Source organism: Chrysemys picta, chromosome 9 (assembly GCF_011386835.1).
Source record: "Chrysemys picta bellii isolate R12L10 chromosome 9, ASM1138683v2, whole genome shotgun sequence".
Lineage (NCBI taxonomy): Eukaryota > Metazoa > Chordata > Testudines > Emydidae > Chrysemys > Chrysemys picta.
In genome coordinates this window covers 44,712,814-44,736,839 of record NC_088799.1, presented here as the reverse complement: position 1 = coordinate 44,736,839, position 24,026 = coordinate 44,712,814, and the positions used below count along the sequence as shown (strand labels likewise).

At 42.4% G+C, this 24,026-nt stretch overlaps 1 protein-coding gene across 6 annotated transcripts in view; it reads right to left on the bottom strand.

The window, feature by feature from the left end:
- Positions 1 to 24,026, bottom strand: part of LOC101935126 (glypican-5-like) — a 623,976-nt gene that overhangs the window by 375,838 nt on the left and 224,112 nt on the right. For 4 of the 6 annotated variants that reach the window (XM_065557002.1, XM_065557001.1, XM_005282486.5 and 1 more), the window contains exons 4-6: positions 19,839 to 19,972; positions 11,489 to 11,548; positions 9,058 to 9,183 (exon numbers count right to left, since the gene is read on the bottom strand). In XM_065557002.1, coding sequence (XP_065413074.1) covers positions 9,058 to 9,183; positions 11,489 to 11,548; positions 19,839 to 19,972 — 320 coding nt within the window. The remainder of the gene's footprint in view (positions 1 to 9,057; positions 9,184 to 11,488; positions 11,549 to 19,838; positions 19,973 to 24,026) is intronic. The other 2 variants (XM_042853551.2, XM_065556999.1) reach the window with 2 other exon arrangements.

Here is a 24,026-nt window from a genome sequence, read left to right as displayed (position 1 = left end):
ATGTATGACTGTGACCTGTAACATAGAGGATGCATTAAAGCAGATTGGCATAGGGGCCTTCCTAAGTTCATACCCTTTTAAACTTAACAGGTACCCCACAATTTAGAACTTGGAAAGAACTGAAATAACCAGAAATAACAAATGTGATATCTAACCACAAAAGGGCCATGGTAACGAATTGACGTATATAATAAGTTGAGATCATTGAAATACTAACCTATAGGAAAAAGACAGTCCAACATTAGAGAGGTGAGGAAATACAAATAAGGAGAAGGGAAAAATCCCCTACTGAATATGCATTGAACATAATGGCGTCAGCGTAACATATTATAAAAGTGGCATCCCAGCCTAGGGGCGATAGGAGAGAGAGATGTAGTACTTGGGAGATGCCAGAATGATGGCCACTGGTGATGATGGGGAAGGTGATGAGGAAGATGATGGCTAATGTTTCAGGTTGTTCTACAAGGGATGGTGTGAGTATATGGGTGAGTGGATGTACGTTCTGTAGTATCTCTATATATCTTACTAAGTTGGGGTCTTTGTGACTGTGCTAAATGTATTAATAAACTATATTTGTAAATATAAAAGAGCTCCTACATTGTGAGTGTTGCAACTGTGCACATCAGGGTTCCCAACTATATAATAATTTAAATAATACTGGGCCTGATCTTGGGGCAAGAATCTGTCAACTCTCAAAGTGATAACTGGAGGTTCTTAAGTAATCAATATAATTAATACATAATCTAAGATCAGGTTATAGACTGTCTAATTTCAGTATTGTGTACCTATTCTGAGTACCTGTATGCCCTCAGCTCCCAATGAAGCCAGCCCCTTGCAGGACTGGGCCTTTACAGTCCACTTCAAAATGTATTGAGACTTTTTACCCTGCTGGTTGGTAAGTGAGGCAAGGAGAAGCAGAATCCTCTAGTGATTGATGAGAGGCCATATCTAAAAAGAACAAAGGGATTGTGTTTCAAACAGCAGCAAGGAAGAAGTATTTGCAAATCACAGAATGTTCCTCATAGGGGTGTTGTGAGGTACTACACTAAGGGTCAGGGGGCATACAAATAACCTATGATTATTATAGACAGACTTTTTTCCCACAAGGTTTTGTGAAATAATAGTGAAACCTTCCTTCCCACAAGAAACACCTCTATACACAGGCAGGATAGTGTTAGTGGCAAGTGGGGGCAAGAAAGCTTATTCCCGCTGGTGTCATTCCATAGCCCATGAAGGCCCTAATGCATCGGTTTGGAGGTCATTGTTGGGGATGCCTTTTGTTGCTCATCTGAACAGCATGCCCTTGCCTAGTCACAAATCTGCACAAAACACTCAGTCTCAAACATGTTTTCTTCATAGAAATTCATAGAAAAAATATCGACACAATGCCAACTTTTTTACATTGCCGTCGTATTACATCATGGTATGGTCATTTCAAGTCTCCGATATGATTTAGAAAGCTACAATAGAATGAGACATTACAGTGTGAATGTTACACACCAGATCATTTGGCAGAACTTAACAATCAGCTATATCTGCTGACTGATGTACAGTACAAGCCCATTTTTGAAGACTGTCTCGTGGTGTTTTATGTTGCATTTGTGTGTTATAAATAATGTAAGCATTGTATTTGTTTTTCCTAAAGAGCCTGAATGTCAATTAGTGTATGCCATAAATAAATATTGCTCAGTTTCCAGATATCCATATGCAATACAAGAAGGGACAAGGAAATAAAAACTGGGATGGCTGCCAGTTTCATAGGCTGAGTAACCTCAAGCTAAGGTTCACAAGAGATCCCACCATATTAATACTGGAGCTCTATTTTCTGATACAGCAGTAAGTCTATATTTTGGGATCAGTGCTATTTATTATCGAAGAAATCTTACCCTGGGAGTTCTGGTGTACTGGGAAGGGGAAAAGAGCATTAGAGAAATGAATCTTCAGGCAAGTAGCAAGGCAATATTTCTACTCGACTGAAGAGGGCATGAGGAGAAAGAACTGGCTACTATGCCAGCCTGTTAAACAGGTTATCAAAGAAGCTATATTTGCCAGCAAGGGGGCACATCAACCCCCCAATTAGCTATTACATGTAGCATTGTCGGCAGCACACATTACCTGAAATACATTCTCCTCCTTTACAGCCATGTGCACAGGGCTGGTTGAAAAAGACATTTTTTTCCTGCCAAAAATTTTGAATGAACAATTTTCATTTGAAATTTTTCTATTTTGGGGTGGACATTTTAGATATGAATCAAAATTTCCATTGTACTTGGGCTTTTGAAACGGAAATGTTTTCAACATTTTAGATTTTTCTTTTCCCCTTTCAACCCCCACTTATTCCTCTTTTCTCCCCCCTCTTTCAACTTTTCAAAACTTACAGATTGGCAAGAGGAAAAATGAATCACTGCAGCTTTACACCATATAACTTTTCCAAATGTTCTTATCTTCTAGTATTTGGAACATTTGGGGGGTTATCAAAAACCAAAGGAAAAATTCAGATTTGAAATCAAACAAAACAATTAATTTATGTTAGAAGCCCTCCACTAAAAAACTGAAAAAAATTCATTGAACACAGTTTTCCTGTAATAATTTTCTATGAGGCCTCACTTTGGGGGCAGAAAATTATTTTGTTTGAAAAATTTTGACAGGCACTTAATATGTACCCCGCAGTATACCTCTTGCACTGCAGGATCCTGGAACAGCAGCACTGACCATAATCACAGATGGATAGACTGTCGTGAGTTGTTGACTTCTTGAGTTCTCATCCAACCCTACATTTCTGTTTCTATAACCCTACCAGTGCTAATCAGTGAAGGGCATGACTCTTTTTATATCACTATAAACTACTATTTAGAATATTACACTGTTGCTGACATCTCCAAAATTAGCCTGCATGCAATCATTTGTCATACACGTAGCTCCTTAAATATTAAATGTCCAAGTTATCTCCAGATACCATAGTTTTTTATTCAATTACGTTGAAGCTATTTACACATAATGTTATAAACCGAGCTGTTGAGGACCTGGAATGTCTGTTTTGTGGGAAACATGGTGATTTCAAATTTTGGTTTTGTTCCAGATTGAACCAAAAATATCTCATTTTGAAATTTCCAATGAAATGAAATGTCCACACAAAAAAATTGTTTCAGATCAACTGAATTGTATTGTTTTGATAAAATATTTTGAAACAATATATCACTGTAATCTATGATATAATGTAAAATAAAACACAGCGCAAAACATAATTTCGTCAAAATCTATACATTCCCACTGAATGTTTTGATTTCAAAATGGATTGGCATTTTCCGACGGAAAAAACATTCATCTGGAAAATTTTCGATCCACCTGAATTATAATGCACTGAAATACATTTTGACAATAACAGTATTGGACACGGCTAGACTCTAAGACCCTCTTCTGTCCCTAGAGTAGATGTTATCTTATACTGTAAAATCTTCATAAGCAGAGCACCAGAAATGACATTGGAAAGAGTCCCACAGAGAGAGTGAAGCACATTCTACAGCATTGATTTTACTGGGCTGGGACGAGGTGGGAGAGACTAAAATAACTATTTTTTTTGTCATGTCTTTGTCAGTTAACAAAAGTAAATATACTGTCACGTGACATAGCTCTCTGCCTGTTTCCATTCCGAATGATATCTTTATATGGGCTCACCTGATTCTTTCTGGAATTAAAAAGTGCTCTCATGAGCTCCTTTAAAAACTGTATCCCAATCACTTTACTTTTATGACACTTTTGTGTGCAGACTTGCATATTTCTAGTAATGGCTGTGCAGTGCAAAAACCAAACTAGAACATAAGAACGGTCACACTGGGTCAGACCAAAGGTCCCTCTAGCCAAGTATCCTGACTTCCGACAGTGGTCAGTTCCAGGTGCCCCAGAGGGAATGAACAGAATGTGTAATCATCAAGTGATCCTTTCCCCTGTTGCCCATTCCCAGCTTCTGGCAAACAAAGGCTAGGGACACCATCCCGGCCCACCTTGGCTAATAGCCCTTGAGGGACCCATTCTCCGTGAATTTATCTAGTTCTTTTTTTAACCCTGTTATAGTTTTGGCCTTCACAACATCCTCTGGCAAAGAGTTCCATAGGTTAACTGTATGTTGTGTGAATAAATACTTCCTTTTGTTTGTTTTAAACCTGCTGCCTATTAATTTCATTTGGTGACCCCCTAGTTCTTGTGTTATGAGAAGGAATAAATAACACCTCCTTATTTGATAGCATTCTCAGAAAAGAGCAAGCTGATTTTCGGAAAGGGTGTGGATGCACAGACCAGATCTTCACTCTACAAAACATAATAGAACAGTGCTTAGAATGGCAACAGCAACTCTACATAAATTTCATAGACTTTGAGAAGCTTTTAATAGCATTCACAGGACCAGCCTATGGCGCATTCTGCAGGCATATGGAATTCCTTTCCATATAATCAACATCATCAAAAGCTTCTATTTCAACTTTACATGCAGTGTTGATCACAGTGAGCTGAGTTTTGAAGTCAAAACAGGAATTGAAGAGGATTGTCATGTCTGCAATCCTCTTCAACACTGCCATCAACTGGGTAATGCAGCGTACAACAGAAGACATGCCAAGAGGCATTAAAAGGACACTCTTCTCATCCCTTGAAGACCTGGACTTTGCAGATGATGTCACTCTCCTATCACATACCCAACACCATATACAAGAAAAAACAACTCGACTCAACGCGTTCAGCCAGCAAATTGGACTGAAAATCAACCACAATAAGACAGATATCATGGCCTTTAATACTGCCTCGCCATCACCAGTACAGATAGAGGATTATGTTCTCACCAATGTAGAAACATTCACGTACTTGGGCAGCATCATTAGCCAGGATGGTGGAACAAGCCAGGACATCCGGAACAAAATCAATAAAGCCAGGAACACCTTCAGGAGCTAAAATACAGTCGTGAAATCATCAAAATACACCACCAAAAACAAACTGAAGATTTATCAGAGCTGCGTACTTTCAACACTATTTTATAGTGCAGAATGTTGAGGAATGAGAAAGTATAACATGTCGAACTGTCTTCATTCCATACAACCTTCCTCAGAAAAATCCTCCATATCTTTTGGCCCAGAACAATCTCAAACCAAGATCTATTGACACAGTGCAGCCAAGAGGATATGAGCACCATCATTGCCAAGAGGCATTGCAGCTGGATCAGTCATGTGCTTTGGATGGAAACGGATTCCATCACCAGATTAGCAATAAGATGGACACCTGAAGGCAAGCGAAAACGAGGCCGCCTGAAAACAACATGGCGAAGAGCTGTGGAAACCGAGCTGAAAAATCTGGGGCACAGCTGGGGAACCATTGAAAGACTTTCCAGAATCAGACATAAGTGGAGGAGCTTTGTCGCTACCCTAAACGCAATAGGAACATGATGATGATGATTTACTTTCTCCACACCAGTTATGATTTTATAGACCTCTATCATATCCCTCCTTAATCATCTCTTTTCCAAGCTGAAAAGTCCCAGTCTTATTAATCTCTCTTCATACAGAAGCCGTTCCATACCCCTAATCATTTTTATTGTCCTTTTCTGAACATTTTCCAATTCCAATCTTTTTTGAGCTGGGGTGACCACATCTGCATGCAGTATTCAACTAAATCTCCAACTCTGAATTTCAGTACAAAGACTTCAACTGGTTCATATTACCTGAGGAACAAATGAAGAGCATTAAAGAACTACAAATTCCTAATCAGGGCCAGCTCTACCATTTTTGCTGCCCCAAGCCAAAAAAATAAAAAAATAAAAAGCCGCAGAATGGACAGAATGCCACCCCTTCCTCGGCCCTGTTCCTAATGTATTTTTCTTGCCTAATGTATTTCACTTGGGATTGAGGCCAAGGTTTCAAAAATAGAAGCCTAAAATTGGTGCTGCACCCTTAGCAGCTCCCATTGCAGGCAGAGCCCAGCCATTCTGGTTCACAGGGATCATCCAGTGACATAGGAGCCAGTCTGCCCAGCACTTACCCTCTCCCTGCTGCTGGAATAGAGGGCATGTCTAGAGCAAACAGGCGTTACCAGAGCTTCCCTATTCTTTCTGGCCTGCTGGCTCCCATTATCACCTCTCAGGGCTGTTGGTAGCTGGCATAATTTAGAATAGGTTTTAGGCTGCTCTCTTCTTGATGCCACACTGCCTGCCTGCCCAAGAGTGCTCTCTGCATCTCTTTACCTACACTACATGCCATCCAGCAAGAGTTGAGGGCAGGATTGGGCTTCTAAAAGGGAGAGAAACATAGTTTTGTTGCTAGTGCTCCATGAGCACTGGAAAGCAGGAGACCATCCCATACAGATCATGGCACTTCAGGGCCCAGGAGGAAAAACCAGGCCATAATGTTTCTGATACCATAGCCCTGTCCCCTCCCCATCTATGAAGAGTAGCCTAGCATAAGAGCAAACCTGGTGGAGTACAAACTACTCTTGCAGTGGAGGGCATTCCCTTCAGCAATCCAACGCATTATTCCTGCTCCTTGACTATCCATCTGTAATGCTTTCAGAGGCCTTGCTCTAGCGGTGCTCCTCTAGCAGGACTCTGACTAACAATATCAGCGAAGAATTCCAGAAGGCACTAAACAATGGAACAAGCTGCAAGAAAACATGTTTTTAAGGTGCTACATATCAACATGCTGAATTTGTGTGTGTACAGTAATGCCATCAGAGCGCAGCACAGACAAGTGCTTTACAACTATAGCAAGTCATTTTTCGGTGTGAGGTGCTTGTTAGATTTCTATAACTGAAATGGTCACATTTATCATATTGCAAGTTGAACCACTCATATTTCAGATTAAAGCCAAACCATTTCATGCAATGTCAAATATTCCAAAGAAACAAATAATCCATCTTCATTAGTCTGCCTGTCCCCTGATGGTAGCTGGTGATACCAGAATCTCAGCTTCATCTGAAACATAGCATGGCCTCATCATACTGTAGTTCCGTAGTTGCTCAGAGAGTACCCAAAATGAAACTGGTTTTATGCTTTCAATTAACCAATCTCTGAAATGCTCAGGTTATTTGCTTTCATCAGTTTGGGAGTTTTTTCACTAAATGTGAGGGCAAGTTTATACCCAGCCCTGCATGGACTGGGAGGGGCGGGGAGAAGATGATGCACACAGGGCTGGCTCCAGGCACCAGCCCACCAAGCATGTGCTTGGGGTGGCGCCTGGAGGGGGGCGGTGCGGCGGGGCGCTCCGGCCCGAGAGCGGGGCCGCGACTGGGCTCGCCGCCCTCCCTGCGGTGCTCCGGCTGGTCGGGGAGAGCGGGGCCCCGGCCGGGCTCTCCGCCCGGCTCCCGGCGCTCTGGCTGCTGGGGAGAGCGGAGGCGCTCTGGCTGGTCGGGGATTGCGGCCTGTGGCCGGGCTCGGTGCCCTCCCCTGCCGCAGTGGGGGGAGGGGCGGCGGCGGGGGGCTTTTTTGCCTACGGCGGCAAAAAAGCCAGACCCGGCCCTGGGTGCACATGACCTCTGCTTTGTGCACACACGCAGCAACAGGGCAAAGTATGGTCCTTTCACACTCCTGACCTCAGTGACTACACAGAGCTAGAGCTGAAGCTCGCCCAGAGTGACCATGCATTGCCCCCTTCTACACACACACACACACACACACACACACACACTGACCAGTAGCACTAGCCAAGCACAAAGAGGCTTCACTCTCTTCATGGGTGATGAAGCAGCTGCTCTTCCCTCTGCATTCCCTGGAAGCTCCAATTAACATTGACTGCTTCAATCTGACTAGGCGCAACATATTGCAGGGTTGGGGCCTCCATCTGGACCCTCATTAGCTCTAAAAGTGTTCATGTCCTCTCTGTAGTGTGAACAAAAGTCTTGGATCCACCATTTCCTAGAAGCCAGTGCAGACTTCAGCAATTATTGTGCCTAGGAAATGAATATTGTTGTCTGCTGACAAGGCTTTTTTGTTTTGTTTTACACAAACTCAAGGGGCCATAGTATTTAAGAGGTCAAACCAGCACATACTTGGTCACCAGAAGGGGACAGATTGGGTATGAAAGGATCCAAGGTGAGAAATAGAGCATCCAACTGAAAGTTCCATTCCTACCCTATCAACTTCATTAAACCCTAGGGGTATGTCTACACTGCAATGAAACACCTACAGCTGGCCCATGTCAGTGGACTAAGGCTCGTGGGGCTCGGGCTGTGGGCTATAAAACGGCGGTGTAGATGTTCTGGAACCCTGGGATACTATAAGGGCAGAAGGTCTCAGAGCTCAGGCTCCACCACAAGCCTGAATGTTTATACTGCAATTTTACAGCCCTGCAGCCTGAGCCCTGTGAGTCTGAGACACCTGACCTGAACCAGTTCTGGGTGTTTTATTGCCGTGTAGACATACTTTAGGAGTCTAATTAACAATTGTGGTACATGCTCTTTGCCCTCCCATTTTGCTTATAAAACAAAGGAGTCTATACACTCAGAATGACCTACATAACACAGCTGCTCCATTTCCTTCTTTCTTCTTACTTTCAAAACTCAAAGCAACCAACTTAACCTCACTGAAAAACTTTACTGGTATGCAGGTTGAAAAAAGATCAAGACAGCATGATCTGGTATTTCTGAACCTAGAGTGTCTCCATCTTACCGTTAAAAGCATGACCCTTATTCTCCCAGCAAGGAGGATCTGCGACTGGGTCAGCAAATTACTGTAGGGCTTTCAGTGTATGAAAAGTGGGCCTAAAATTAGTGCTACTGAGTCTTCTTTGGAAAATGTTTCAGTTCACTGTATAATTCATAATAATTCAAAATGCTTTTTTTCCTCATAGAGATTATATAACACTACTTGAAGACCCCATTAGCGCGATCTCATGTGTTTAAAAATGATCAGATATTTAAGGATCATGAAGGTCATTAAACTGTTTATAGTATATAAAGTAATATGACATTTCAAGACAATGCATCATATCTAATACAACACTTTTTAAAGCCAAAGGAGAATCTGGAAAGCCAGTTTTGTGTAACCAAATATGTCCATCTTCAGTACAAAATTTGACTCTCAATTACCTTTCCACAACATCCTCTCCATTCCAGCAAGTCGAGCTGTCCCGCATCACCAGGTCCCCATCGCACAGCCTTTCTGCTATAGAGGCATAAAAGGTTCGGGATCGTTTCATGTAGTTGATGAACTCTCTACAAATTAGGAAGAGAAGAAATTAACAGAAGAGCGGTGAATTCCTGGGGTAAGTTAAATCTTTGGTTCATGGTTCTGTAAAATTAAAAGTCTACATCCCTTTCAAAAAGAAAAAATCTAGCAAAATTAATTTGCTCTTGCTTAAAGTGTATTCCTGTTGTTGATGTATCCTCCGTCCCTATTTACCACAGCATTAATAGATTAAATTGTGTTTAAAAGGTAGTGTTAACAAACAGTATTAGTGCATCCCACACGGATTGAAAAATTATTCATTTAAAACTTTTGTATCAACAGAGAAAACATTATTTGGGGGGGGGGGTCTACTGTTAAATGGTTGTGTTCTGTCTATAACTAAAAGTCAATATTTTTACCTTCCCCCCAAGCCAGGGGGAGATTAATGAAGATGCTGTCAGTGCTATTACTGGATGGAAAAGGCTACCTATAACCAACCATGCAATCCTTCATTAGGTGACTTAAGCATACAATTTGAGTGTAGAAAAGCTAACCTCCTTGAATTGTGAGGGGATTAGCACCACCCCACCATCACCATCCATGTCAGGTTTGTCTTAAATAGGATGCGCCCTCTCATGAAGTCTGGCACTCTGCCCGTAGTAATGGCCTGTGCTTCATGTTTTGGAGGAAAAACAAAAAGTCTGGACAGTGCAAATAGCCTGCTGTCTGATGTTGCATGGAAGGAAAAATTCCTTCCCGGGGCAACCAGCTGATGTCCTAATACATGATTACACATGTCTTACTGAGGTGACCATATAAAATAAATATTTACCAACATGACCACAGCTTTACCTCAGATACCAGAGTACTTCTCTGTATTTAGAATACCAAGAAGTGAGATTATGGGGAGTATTTCTGTAACCTTAGGTACTCCTAACTGGTACCCATGATGTCTAAGGGCTTATCTACACTGGCAATAAACAGCGCTGCAACTTTCTTGCTCAGGGGGGTGAAAAAACACCCCCCTGAACACAGCAAATTGCAGTGCTGTAAAGTGCCAGGGTAAACAGTGCACCAGCACTGGGAGCCTCACTCCCAGGACCGGGAACTACACCTCTCTTGGGCATGGTTTTTTTGGTGACCACACAAGGCACGTTAAAGCACTGCCACGGAAGCACTTTAGCGTTGCCAGAGTAGACTAGTCCTAAGCCTTTGTGCTATGAAGATACTATTCTGGACACGAAGCAAAGACTGAAACTAGAGCTCTAAATGTCAGTTGTTGCTATTCCTGCTCTCCCATGCCATCAACACTGCAGTATGGAAAGGCAATGGAACCATTCTGGTTCAATTGCTTCCAGGGGGCAGGCTGTATAGGGGACAGTCCATGGAGGAGGGGTTTGGTGATATGGTGGGGAGTGCTGCAGGGGAGTTGTCAAGGTATTTGTTACTATGTTGGGGACAAAGGGGGGCCTTAGCAATACTCATCTCCCCAGGATGTAGCAAACATAGCAGAGCCGCTAGACACCCACTCCTGCCAAACCATGGGTTTGGGGGATGGATTCCTTTTCCTCTAGTCCTTCTTAGGCCTTGTTTTCATTAGGTAATAAGGGGTTTTACCACCAAGTTTTAGCTACTATGTGGTAATTAACACATGGTTAAATCCTAGTGTGGACACAGCTGTTGTAGTTTTAACATGACGGCCATCATTTGGTCCTAAGGAAGGTGTGAACTGACCCTATTCATGTCATTTTAGCAGAACTGTGCAGTCACTCTGGGTTCACAAGCATGGAATGAGCACCATTGCCTCTCTCTTTCCTCCCCCTCCCAAATTTTCTCTCTGCTTGGTGCAGTAATTAGTTAAGTAGTAAACCTATGACTTATACATCACTACCTGCCCCCATGGGATCGCCTTAAGGGCTATCCATTCTATGAAGGTTGCAGAGATGCCTAGCTTTAAGGCTGGTCAGTCTACCAAATACACTGTTCTCACTCTTCTAAGAATGTGCTGTTCATCTTACCCTGTTTTCTCAAAGCTGTAAAGTCCTTTGGTATTCTTGAAAGATTTCAGTTATGTATGTACATACATAAATACAAAGTCTCAAAATAATATCTTAGCAAATGTAAAATTATGTGTTGATTTCTACTGTTTTCATTTATTACAAAGGCACACTATTTACATTTTAATAGGAAAAAATGTATTTTCCAATAATAAACCATTATTGATTTCTAAAGTAGCTGTATTCAAACGTCTGTCTTTCCTAGATCAGAGTAAGTAATGGAACTAAGAGCCTTATAATTTGGATGATCTACACAAAGAGACAACAAAATATGTCATCTTGTTTTCATTCTTACCGAGAGACTTTTTTCAAACTTCTGGATTTGTCATTCTTTGAAGCTTTCAGAGGCAGAGAACTGGAATAGGCCGGGGAGAATAAGCATCAATCAGAAGAGGTTGGGGGTGGGGGGAGAAGCAGGAATTCAGGCAAATGAGGGAAAGAAATGAGAAACAAAGAAAAAAGTAAAAATTATTTGAAAGAAAAGGTCATCAAGCACATGCATAGGATTATCCCAGAAAACAAATGAGGAAAACTATCATGAGATTTTCCAAAGTATAAATACAATTAAAAATATGTCAATGCATTACTGAAAAACATCACAGGCTGGTGGTTGAAGAGCTTTTTCCTAAAATAACTTCAAACAAAAATTACAATTACAAATGTAGCAAATACAACCACATGCTAAAAATAAATTCTATGGACTTGAAATCTACCACATCCATATACAGAATGAATGAATTGTAAATACAGGTAAGCTGTCATGTATATGAGAAAACAATAGGAAAAATGGCTTTGAATGTGCACCACACAAAAGGGAGTACAAGTGGAAAGTCTGTTTTTCAGAGTAATGAGCAATTTGTTTAATCTCTTCATGGTTATGCAAGTACAGATTTTTGTGCTGTTCAGTTCTGGGACTCAACAACTGATAGCATTGAATGAGACAGGGCTTCATGTGCATAAGAAGAACCTTCCAAAGTAGAAAAGCCAGATTACAGGGTCATACCAGAGGAAACAGCTCAAATAGATCGCTCTAGGAAAGCCCCCATTTTCACAAGATAATGGCTCTTTTAGCAGTCCAGATTCAAGCATACATATGTGTTTTGTGGTTCTGCCATCCTGAGCTGTATAAATATTTAGCTTAAATATTTCACGTATGGTGGGTAGCATGATTACGCTCTCATTTACACCAGAATAAATCAGGAGTAGTCAATGTGAGAGCAGGCTCTGGATGGCTAATCTCCCCTCAATACTTCTGCATAATGCAATGGCTTCGTTGGGAGCTATACATGCATGTAAAAGGCAACACAGACCCTTGTGCACCTTACATACCTAGTGAAGCTTTGCTGAAGAAAATGGACTATATTTTCAACAGCACTGAGCAGCACAAAAAAGAAGTCAGAGTGTTGGGGGATAAAATGGCAGAGGAAGGCTGCTCTAAATTACTAAGGCTACTAATGGCCCCCAAAAGCCATAACACCACCCATGGATTGTCAGCATGCGGAGATGCCCTGACCACTTCCTCATTAACCCACCATGCCCCCATACTGACCACATGGAGGGATGGTGGCACGGGAATGCTGCTATGTCAGTTCCATGCTGTGCCACTAGAGGGTCCCCCCTGCACTGGGGTGATGCTCCTAGAGGACCAGCTAAACACAAAGCAGCCCTTACGCTGGGGAACAACAGTGGCCAATGGGGACTATGTGCATGGGTCACACTACCAACACTTGGTCTGAAATGTTTTAATCTTCTCCATAGCCATTTGATTTGCAGTTGGCATTAACAATGTATTTTGTACTTCCTCTTTGATAAAATTCAAGCACCTACAATTGGATCCAACAGATACATTTAATTCAAATCAAATAGGTGGAACTGATTTCATACATTTCTTAAGAAACTCAAAATTAATTATTTTAATAAGAATAAAAGACCCCCCAGGTCACAAAATAACAATAAAACCCTAACATAGTAAGATTTAAACTGCTGCCTTCTCTAATCAGAGACCAAGTGCTGTGTTTTATTTCTTTGCTAAGCAGAATATATTTCTATATTTGTAGGTAGATCTGTATCCAGTTTGTGTTTAGTGGAGTGAAAAATATATTACAGAACAGATATTAAAGGAGGGTATTTTGGCTTTGCCAAGTGTTCTGATCCAAGCCTGAAGAGTGTTTTATGCTGAAATCAGCAATAAAATCCCAATTTACTGATTGAGATATATGCTGTGTGCATTCCTACATCATCATGGAGCTTCACTTTTCCTGACATCCCTGCTATACATAACAGTAACCTCCAGGTTAAAAATGACTACAACAGCAATGTTGCCAGTTTCAGTTAATCTCTGAAGAGTGTTGTGCAATTAAAAAAAAAGGTAATTAAATCTATAAATCTTCTTCATGCTGTAGTGTTGTAAATACATTCAGAGTTAGAAATTTACTAAGACCATGCAGTATTTGTACAAATTTCAGTTATCGTGCATTGTCCCAAAGGAGACAGATTTAGCAGAATTAAGAAAAAAGGTGCAGGAACTGAATTTAGATGCAGATGAATTAGGGAATCTATTTTAGTGAGCGATAAAGTTTAGCAAAACACAAACATGTTATATCAGGAGAGCACTTAAAACATGAGCTTAATTTTAAGTACATGAGTAGTCCCAGAGCTGAGCATGTGATTAAAGATTTAATTCTGCAGTCCATCTCTATTCAGCATAGGACTTAGACACGTGCTTAACTCGAAACACATCTTTAAATCCCATTGCACTCAAAGGGATTAAAGCATGTGTTTATAGTTAGACACCTGCTGAAGTCCTGTGCTTAACTTAAGTATGTACTTGAGTAGGTTGCCAGATCAGGGATGGAGTATCAGCATTTTGAATTAGTTAACTGAGTAACATCTACTCTACTTTACAGTATACTGGCATCCCTCAGTAGATTAATGGCACTGTCACTCTTTACAGAGCATGGTGTATGTGCTGATGAGTTCTTTGATGACTGCTGAGTCCGATGCGTGAGTGAAAGTCCAGTCCACAGGTAGGGCACACCTATGCACTAGCAATGATCTGAATCCAAGCAACAGATTCTTTCCTCCTCTGTCCCTGGTCATCACAAAAGCTTGATCCAGTTTGCCTTGCTCCATCTACAAGCTGACTCCAGCAAACAGAGCAGCATTCTGCATTCCTTTTCCACTCATCCAATTATTGTTCTAGGCTCTGTCTTACAAAAGATCAAAGTTCTTGGATGCTTTGCTGATTCTGCTAGTGAGCTCAGCATCAAGATCTACACTGCTGGTAACAGTCGAGCCAAAGTAGCAAAATTGGTAAACAACATCCAGATGAATAGCATCTAAGGTGATATCTGGAACTGGTTCTGAAGAGCCTGGGTGCATGATATCCTTCTTCAAGCTTATTGGTAGCCCAAAGATTTTGTATGACTCAGAGAACTTGGTAATAAGATGTTGTAGGGCATAAACACTTTGAGCATAAGCGTGGCATCATCTGCAAACAGGTCCCTTATGATGATCTCCTTCACCTTCATCTTAGCTCTGAACCTTGCAATGTTAAACAACCTCGATCATGTCTGGTGCTAAGATAGACAGCCTCTTGAACATCACGGAATGCATGTGGAAGCAGGAAAGAAAAGTAAATATTAAACAATGTAGAAGCCTGTATGCTACCCTGCTTCATTCCATTATTGATGTTAAATGAGTCAGACTTTTGGTTTTCATACATTACAGTTACCTTCATGCCATTGTGTAAGGATTTCATGATGTAAGCTTCTTCAGAACACTGTAAAGCCCTGACCAACTAACCATGTTAAAGGCTTTTGTTAAATCTATAAAAGCTATGTACAGCGGAATACGCTTCTCTCCTGCACTTTTCTTGCACTTGTCTTACAGAGAAGACCGTGTCTATGGTGGACCTTCCCAAACTGAAGTCACACTGGCTCTCAGGAGATATTCTCTCAGCTAAAGTTTGAAGTCTAGATAAAATAATACGGCTTAAGATTTTCCCCACAATGTTAAGAAGAGATATACCTCTGTGGTTATTACAATCACTTCTGGCTCCTTAAATTTTATAGAGTTGGATGAAATGAGCACCCTTAAAATCTTGCAGAACAGTTTCTTCCTTCCAATCGAGTAGCAGTACCTTGTGCAATCTTTGCAGCAAGTCTTTGTTTGCATATTTATAGAATTCAGCAGGTAAACAGTCAGATCCTGAAGCTTTGTGGTTGGGAATCTTTTTGGTGCTTTATTCATGTTCCTCTAGAGTAGGTTTGGCATCCAGCAAAGTCATAACTTCAAACCCAGGCAATGCCGCTAACACACGGTGGTCTGCTACAGATTCCCTTGAGTATATCATTCCATAATGCTCAATCCACCTCTCCAGTTGCTTCCCTTTATCAGCCATGATATTGCCATCCAGATCTTACAGCAGAGCTGTCTTGTTCTTTATCGGACTAATGGCCTTTCTAATGCCCTCATTTAACCATCTACTGTCACCTGCATCAGCTGCCTGTTGGATGCTGTCACAGAGACACACCTTGAGCACACCTCCTGGAAACTATTTGAACAACCTTACGAGCTTCTTTTAGGTTGTTGTGCGAATCAGTAGTAGGAGTAGACTTGTAGGTGATCAGGGCAGATCTTTTCCTCTCAACAGTATCTCGAAATGGTCTACGAACCAGTTGACTTAGTATTCTTTCCAAAGCTCTTGATTGCCACATTGTACATATTTGTCTTCAGAACTTTCCATGCATCTGAAGCAGTTTCAGTAGATACTCTATTGGAAAACCTCTCTTTGGACCACTAAGTCAAACCCGTATCAATAAAACTTGCTATTTTCACCTTGACGTAGTGTAAGTGGTGTGGCCCCTGTTAAAAGGTACTGTTTAGCCAGAGGTCTCATACTGTGGTATCTGATGTAATGTAGTTTGCTTTACTGGTCATAGGGAAATCCCAAGGAAGAGGAAGAGACTGTGGATGCATCTGCCTGCTCAGGCTTAGGTCGTGGTGGGATTTAAAGCAAAAGAATCAGTACAGAGGATGTGTGCAGGTTACAGGCTACACAGAATTGGTCCCTGTGGGAGGGAGAGAGCAGGAACAGGCTCTGGGATGGGGTGGAGAGAGGGAAGAATCATGGAACAGCATGTGTTTGCATTAAGAGAGCCACGGCAGCGCAGAATCCCCACTGACCCTCTTCTCTCAACAAGAACAAGTTATGGGGACAACCAATAAGCAACCTGTCACGGCTGATGAGCTGGGTAACTCACTGTTCTGCTTCTAGCTCTGTAGAGCATGAGAAAGGAGGAGCTAGAGACAGAACAAAGCAGAGAGAGTCACTCCCCGAACAAACACAAGATGGGACACATGAAAACAAAAGAGAAGTTTATGGGGAAAGAGGGGGGAAATATCCAGAGCTGGGGAAAGGGAACTTAAATTTAAATGGTCACAGATTCTTTGAACAGCGTAGCAAGGTATTTCACTGGCACACAAGAGGGCCCGTTCAGGGATCATAAAGCAGCAAGGAGCGGACAGCACCCGAGGCCTGGGAGTTCCAGGAAAAGGAACGTTGAACTGAGAACGTTGAACTGCTCCCAACCAGATCCTATCAGAATGAGAATGGAAAGGCAGAGCAGCTAGGCTGATAAGTAACTGTCTCAGAGGAACAGAACGGGAAAAAGGTTCACTCAATCCTCTAGTCATTCATCATTTTATGGCCTGATTTTCAAAGGTGCTGAGCACCCTCGGCTCCCTCTGAAGTGAGTGTGCAGTGCAGCATCTTTTGAAAATCATGATTCTGTATATGGCTCTGCGTAGATAGAGCCCTGTGCCCATGTGGAGCTTACTACAGAATAGTGGGCTAGGCAAACAACTGCTAGACACTCACTCTCTCTATTGTTTTTAAATACAGGCTGTCTGATTAGGAGCTGTACCAGAGACACTGTAGTTCCCTCAGTGTGTTGGGAAAAGAAACGTGGTAAACTACACTAATTCTTCTCTTTGAACTCGGGATCATTCTGCAAAGGTTATGGGCCTGATCTACAGCTGATGTACACTGGTGTATCTCCACTGAATCCAGGATGAGTAGGAAGGATAGTCTCGTTTGCTGAGCAATAGACTGGGACTTGGGAGACCTGGGTCCTATTCCTGGCTCAGCGAATCACTATATCTCCCCAGTTCTTCAGATTCCTTTCTGTAAAGTGGGGCTAATACTTCTCTACCTCCCAGGGTCTTGATAAAATCCACTAGTTACTATGGTCTGCTATGAGGACCAAGTTAGTACCTAAATACACAACTGAAAATCTTGCTCCTTGCATTCTAAATTCCCAGAAGTCATGGCACCACATAGCATTATAATGAATTGATCCCATAATCTAGATTCTCCATAACAGTTAAGATATCCGCCTGTCTAAATATATTTTAACAACTCACTGCAGTTAGGATTTCATATATCAGTTATAAAATTTTATATTAGCTAAAATTGCCTTTTATTGATTACATATGCGATTAAATGACATATGAAGAATAGTAAGTCCATCACTGTATATTTCTTGATATGTATAACTCTCCAGTTATTTCCAAAAGCAAAGCACAAATTTTACACAACCCGTTTTCCCACAGGTCTTGGAAAGATGAAGTCCATCCCCCACATATTTACCAGCATAAGCTCACACATTAACTCCTAGTATGATGGTTCTTCATCACACCTTTCTCACTACATTTCCATAAAACATCACACTAACCAGGGAAATGTAAGGATGTGCTCTGCTCAGTTGATATTATGATGCATACACCAGCTTTTGGCAACATTTTATAATTAGTGGCACATTAGTTTTATTATATTTTCTTTGGTATCTATAGTAATAAACATCAAAAAGCTGCTCTCTGGTTAATTAGAAGTCCCAGGCCAGATCCTCAGATGTATAAACTGGTGTGACTCCATTGCTCATTTACACCAGCTCAGGATCTGGCTCATAGGCCAATTCCGCTAAAATGCAATTCTGAATGAAGATAGGGAGATAGATCTCACTGGGGACAGAACCGGACCCGTACATTTAAAAAACAAATTCTGTTAGCTGTATTTCAGTTTATACTTCAGATTATTACCACTGAAATTTTAAAATCTAATTTACTTCTTACCAGCCATGCTGCTTGCTTTTTTATATCTCATGCAGGTTGTACAATGAAAATCTATTAGCACCAAACACCAGCACAAATTGTGCTTTGGTTGCAAACTGCAGAAGAATGTGATAGATAAGTACACTGTGGTCACAACTTTTTAAAAAAACAACAACAACAGTGTATTTGGTTTTCAGAATGCATGTAGGATTGGACAAGAATCAAAATAGATGAGGGTGAAAATCTTACAGCCTGAACTCATCTATGCAAGCACCCAGGTGGAATAAAGCCAAACTCTGCTCTCAGTCACACCAGTGTAAATCCAGAGCCATCTCCACTAACTTCAGCGAAGTTATTCCGGATTTATACTGATGTAGCAGGATTTAACTTAGCCAGTAATAAGCAATTGGAATTCTATTGTAAATTGACAATGAAATTCACTTAAACGTACCCTAGATAGGATCAGCTTCCCTAAGCCACACATGGAAGAGACACTCCACAGAGAGACGTGCCCCCTTCGGGGGCACATCCTCCTTCCCCACCCAAACCCTAATCTAAGGTCCATGTGGAGAAGGGTGTGAAGATCAGGCAACTTGCGGGCAGGAGTGCATAGGCCAGGAGGGGCCAGAGAGGATGCACATCACAAAATTCCCTCTCCTCACCACGTAATTTAGGCACAGGAGAACCATGGCAGAGGGTCACCTTGGTAGCACAGCTCCTTTGTAGCTGCACTGACAGGTGGCTGGAAGGCTGGAACCAATGTGGAGGCACAGGGCCTATGTGCAGATGGAACGAGCCTTGCTCCAATCCCTGAAAATTCACCAGAAGCCCACTGCCTAATCCACTGAGAGAGGAATGTGTATGCCAAATTCTTTCCTCCACTACAGAATAGGGGAGTAACTCTGCATCATGGAAATTCCCTCCCTCTCCCATCCCTTCCCCCCCCCCGCCCACCAGCCCCAGCTCCATCCCATCCCATCCCATGGATGATCCATCCCAATATCAATAGTCCTTAAAGACCTGGAGCAAACAGACTCCTATAGGGTAATGTGCTGAAGTCACCCAGTTTTTACTCTGGCAAAGCTCCCATTGTTTACAGTAAGAGTTTGCCAAATTGAAGACTGAGTCAATACTGAGTAATGACATCAGGACTGGCCTGCAAGAAATACTGTCAGGCTTCAACTGGAAAGCACTACTAATTATTCCCTCAAATATATCTATGCAACTACCAGGAGAGCTAGAGCCAGCACTAGGTCTAAGCAGACTAAGCAATTGCTTAGGCCCCTGAGCAGCTCAAGTGGGCCCCTTATTTGCTTTTTATTATGTGTTGTGAGGGGGAGCCCCAAAAAGATTCCTGGTTAGGGCCCCCAATGGACTAGCACCGCCTCTGAGGAAAGCCTAGGGCTGTTGTGGGTGGATATCAGAGGACATAATTGGGTTTAAACACTCCCGCATGAGAAACAGTTAGTGCAAACTATGAGGAATAAGGTTTATTTCAATGCATTTAGAGATATGTTTCACATAGGGGTTACCTCCTTTTATTGTTTAGATTAGCAGAGTGAGCCATCGTGAGAGCCTGCGTTTCAGACGCGTCCTTTGCTTGCACTATATTATCTGGTGAAGGTTTTGCTTCTCTTTCTTGGGGCTGGCCACACACTTTGTCAACCTGTAACAAAGAAGGGGAAAAAACAAATGTAATTCTGTTGTTTGAAGTAAAAAGAAGATTATAAATAGCACAGAAGCAAGTTTGTCCCTTTTGGCTGACGTGGTGTATGAGGGAATCTCTGCACCACACCACAAGAGGCTGTCCGGGGCAGAGTAAGGATGGATCCTTGCTTTCTTGGGATCAAACCCCTGCACTAGAGTGTTAATATCAACAGGCATGGCATAGATGATTGCTACCAACAATTTACCAGCTATTAGGACATCATGCAGTGTCCCAACTGTGTCACACCTGGAGATGGATTCCAAGAGTGAGCCTCAATCCCCTCTTCCCACGTCACAATTTCACTTTACTTGGTGACCAACCTGAAGTGCAATGTGTATGGACAGCAGGCATAAGGACGCTGCCTAGCAGGAACTACACATTGGTGTAGGGCTTTTCCAAAGGACAGGGGCTGAAGAAAGTATTTCCACACCCACTTGTGTTTACCTGGCAATCTGGCCAGTAGGTATAGGGTATATGGAGTAAGGTGGATCTCTGGCCTTTATCTGGAGGCTCAGGCCCCTATTTGGAGGGTGAATAGGCTAGTTACAGAAGTTTTTCTAGCTTGTATCAGGAGGGTGGATGGGGTAAAACTGGGATCTTCAGACCTTACTGGGCTTTAAAACATAAGGTGCAAAATTATGTAGGCTCTAGTCTGTAGCAGAAGAATGGGTGGAGGGGGGTTGTGCGTCTGGCCTGTATGAGATAGTAAGAAGTGTATTGGTGTCTGAGTTCAGAACTGCTGGTTGAACTGGGGGAGGATTGAGCCTCTAGCCCATACACGGGTGTTGTTTACCAGTCAAGACACAGGAAGTAGGTGGGTCTAGCGATGCCTGTTGCCCACAAAGAAAATGCAACTGGCATAGGGTGAGATACAGGGGTCAGAGTTAAGGATGGTAATGAATCTTCAATTAATTTCCTGACTTTTAAACATTTTGTTTCTTTTAACTGCTGCACAGTGTTCTGTTAACATAATTTTTAAGGGTGATATTTCCAATATAACTCAGTCTTAACTAAAGTTTGTCTGGGATTTATGGACAAATTTCCAAATTTGGCTACCTAAAGTTAGACACCTAAATCCACATTTAGAAACTTAAGTAAAGGCAGCCTGACTTTTAGTTAGGGTTACCATATTTCAGCAAGCAAAAAAGAGGACGGGAGGAGCCCCGCCCTAGCCCCTCCCACTTCCCGCCCCCCCAGAACCCCCAACCCTCCCCCCGTTCCTTGTCCCCTGACTGCCCCCTCCTGGGACCCCTGCTCCTAACTGCCCTCCAGAACCCCACCCCCTACCTAAGACTCCCTGTTCCTTGTCCACTAACTGCCCCCTCCTAAGACCCCCCCCAACTGCCCCCCAGGACCCTACCCCCTACCTGTACCCTGACTGCCCAAAACTTTCTCCACTCCCCCCAAAAAGCCCTCCCCCCCGTTTCTTGACTGCCCCCTCCAGAACCTCCCTGCCCCTTCTCCTGCCCCCTGGCCCCCTTACCCTGCTGCTCAGAACAGGGTGTTGGGCTCTGTGCGAGCCGGACACGTGGCTAAGCTCCCCAGCACAACAAAACCCGGTCCCTGGCCCTGCACAGTGCTGCCGGACTGGGCTGCAGGGGAGAGCTGCCCTTGTATCAGCACAAAGTGCTCTCGCTCCCGTTTTGCTACGCTGCATGGCAGAAACCGCTCCCAGTTGCAAAAGGGGAGGGCTGCACTTTGTGCTGATACACTTGCTCAGAATGCAGGGCGGAGGTCCTCTACAGCTGCTCTGGAGTCCAGCCCGGGACTTTCCTGCAGCCCTCCCAGCCGCTTGCTCTGCTCTGCCGGGGGAGGGGGGAAATCCCGGACATTTTGAGTGCTTTACAAATTCCCCCCGGACGCTATTTTTAGCACAAAAAGGAGGACATGTCCGGGTAAATCCGGACAAATGGTAACCCTATTTTAGTGAGCCCTCACAGCTGCCACAGGTTCTCAGTTCAGTGCCTAGGCTCTATTGGGCACTCAAGTTTCAAAGTTTTAGTCTGCATATATTTTTTTATCCCTAGATTATTCCCTCCTAATTAAAATAGCCAACATCTGAATTTGACCCAAATTAAACTGCTTATTATAAACTAGCTTCTTCCAGGAAGGAAGACTGTGTTGGAATTGGAAGCTATCACTTTAAGAGTGTGGAAGGGGAAGCAGGGGCAGATACTAGTCCTGCTTGCAAAGTGTAGTGCATACAAGCAGAGTCAGTCTGAAGAGAGCCAATTAAAGGAAGGTGGGGTGAGTTGTTTCTCTCTGCCTTAGGGAGCAGCCTGTTTTCTCCCTCTCTTTGGGGGTTCTTGTGCATTATTGTTCTGATTTCTAAGGAAAAAAGCAGTGTTACATTGTAGCCTTCCAGCAAGAATATTTCTGTTTTTTAACTAACTTCTCTGTGTATATCCTGTGAACACAACACCATTGTATGCTGGGGGTATCACAGCAGGACTAAACAAGTAGGAATCAGCAGGAGCAAATCTCTGTCGATAAAAATCAGTGCACGTTTCCATAAGCAAAATAACCTTGGGGAATCACTCAGTTCCCAGGCCGACCCATAAACATTCACCTCTGCTCTTTTTCCAGCAGCCCTTCCCAGGAGGATTTTCCAAGGGGAAGGGAAAGTGAAGTTGGTGTTAACTCCTCGTGTACTGGGGTCCAAGTATTGCCCCTACATGTTATCACACTAATATACCTCAATACTGTAGTACAGATAACTAGTAATAATAGGGCAACAGCCCTCACTTTATAAGGTGAAAATTAGCATCTTTCAATATTTATTTATTTATTTCTACATTAAAAACTTGAAAAATACATGAAAAGCAATACAGAAAAATCCATCATCCAGCATGTCATTTAATTTGGTATTGGGGGCCACTGCCTCTGTCTCCTTGCTTATGCCATTTGATTATATGGATTCTTGCTGTACTGTGCATTCTGCTGCCCTTATAAAAACCCTACTGAGCCATGTCTTTCTTTCTGCCGCCTGCTGAGCATTCCTGAACATGGATGACTTCAAATATTCTCTCTTTCATCTCTTCACCCCAGTGAGCTATGTCTCTCTCTCCTCAGCACAGGTGCAGAACAGATAAATCCACCTCCGTTTGCTCACTCCAGGAAAGTTACTGCTACGTAAGCCGAAGGGACACTTTCGATTGAGAAGTAGGCACACTGTAGATATTGAAAATGAACACTTGGGAGGCCACATGCAAGATGCTGACCAACAGTGCTAGGAATACAAGTTACTGCCTGTTCCAGTGTGACGTACTGCAATTACGGCAATCTGATTTAAATGCATTGGATTAATCCTAACATTTCACATGGCAGCAGGAGGTGGAGCCATGCACCTGGCTCAGCAGTGGCATATGCTTTGGCCTCACCGCATGTGGGGCATAGCTTTAAATATGCTCAAGGCAGAGCTTTGTGAATGAAATATTTTATTTCAGTCTCTTCCTTTGAGAAAGCAAAAAATTAAAACCACATAATAGGAAGCATAAACCAAAAATCCCATTGAAACCTATAGGAGACTGGGCAGATGGGTGTAAAAGCAGCTAAGTCACATTCTGGCAAAGTATTTCTTCCATCCTTTGCTCTGTACCTCAGGTCTCACACGTTGCAAAATTCCAACGTCCCCTACTGCAAACACCTCTCTAACTACACTACATCAGAAGAGCTAGGAGCCACTATCTTTAAAAATTAGACATGCCAAATCAAGTCTCTGACTATGGATTCGTTTTAAGGAAGTTCTTAACTAATGAGCAGAATTCATGGGAAAACTGAAACCTTTCCCCTGTGAAATTTCAGTTGGAAAAAAAAAAAGCTTTCTTTGAGGTGTTTTGGTTTGCCCCTGAGAAGTTTCAAACCCATACAAGACCTTGTTTGTGAATCGACATTTCGAGAAACAAAACAAAATAATTCACTTTGTTTTTACTTAAAACATTTCTATTTCAAAAAATCAAAATGACTTTTTAAAATCTGTGACTTTTTTTTTTTCAAAATTTCCTGAGGAAAA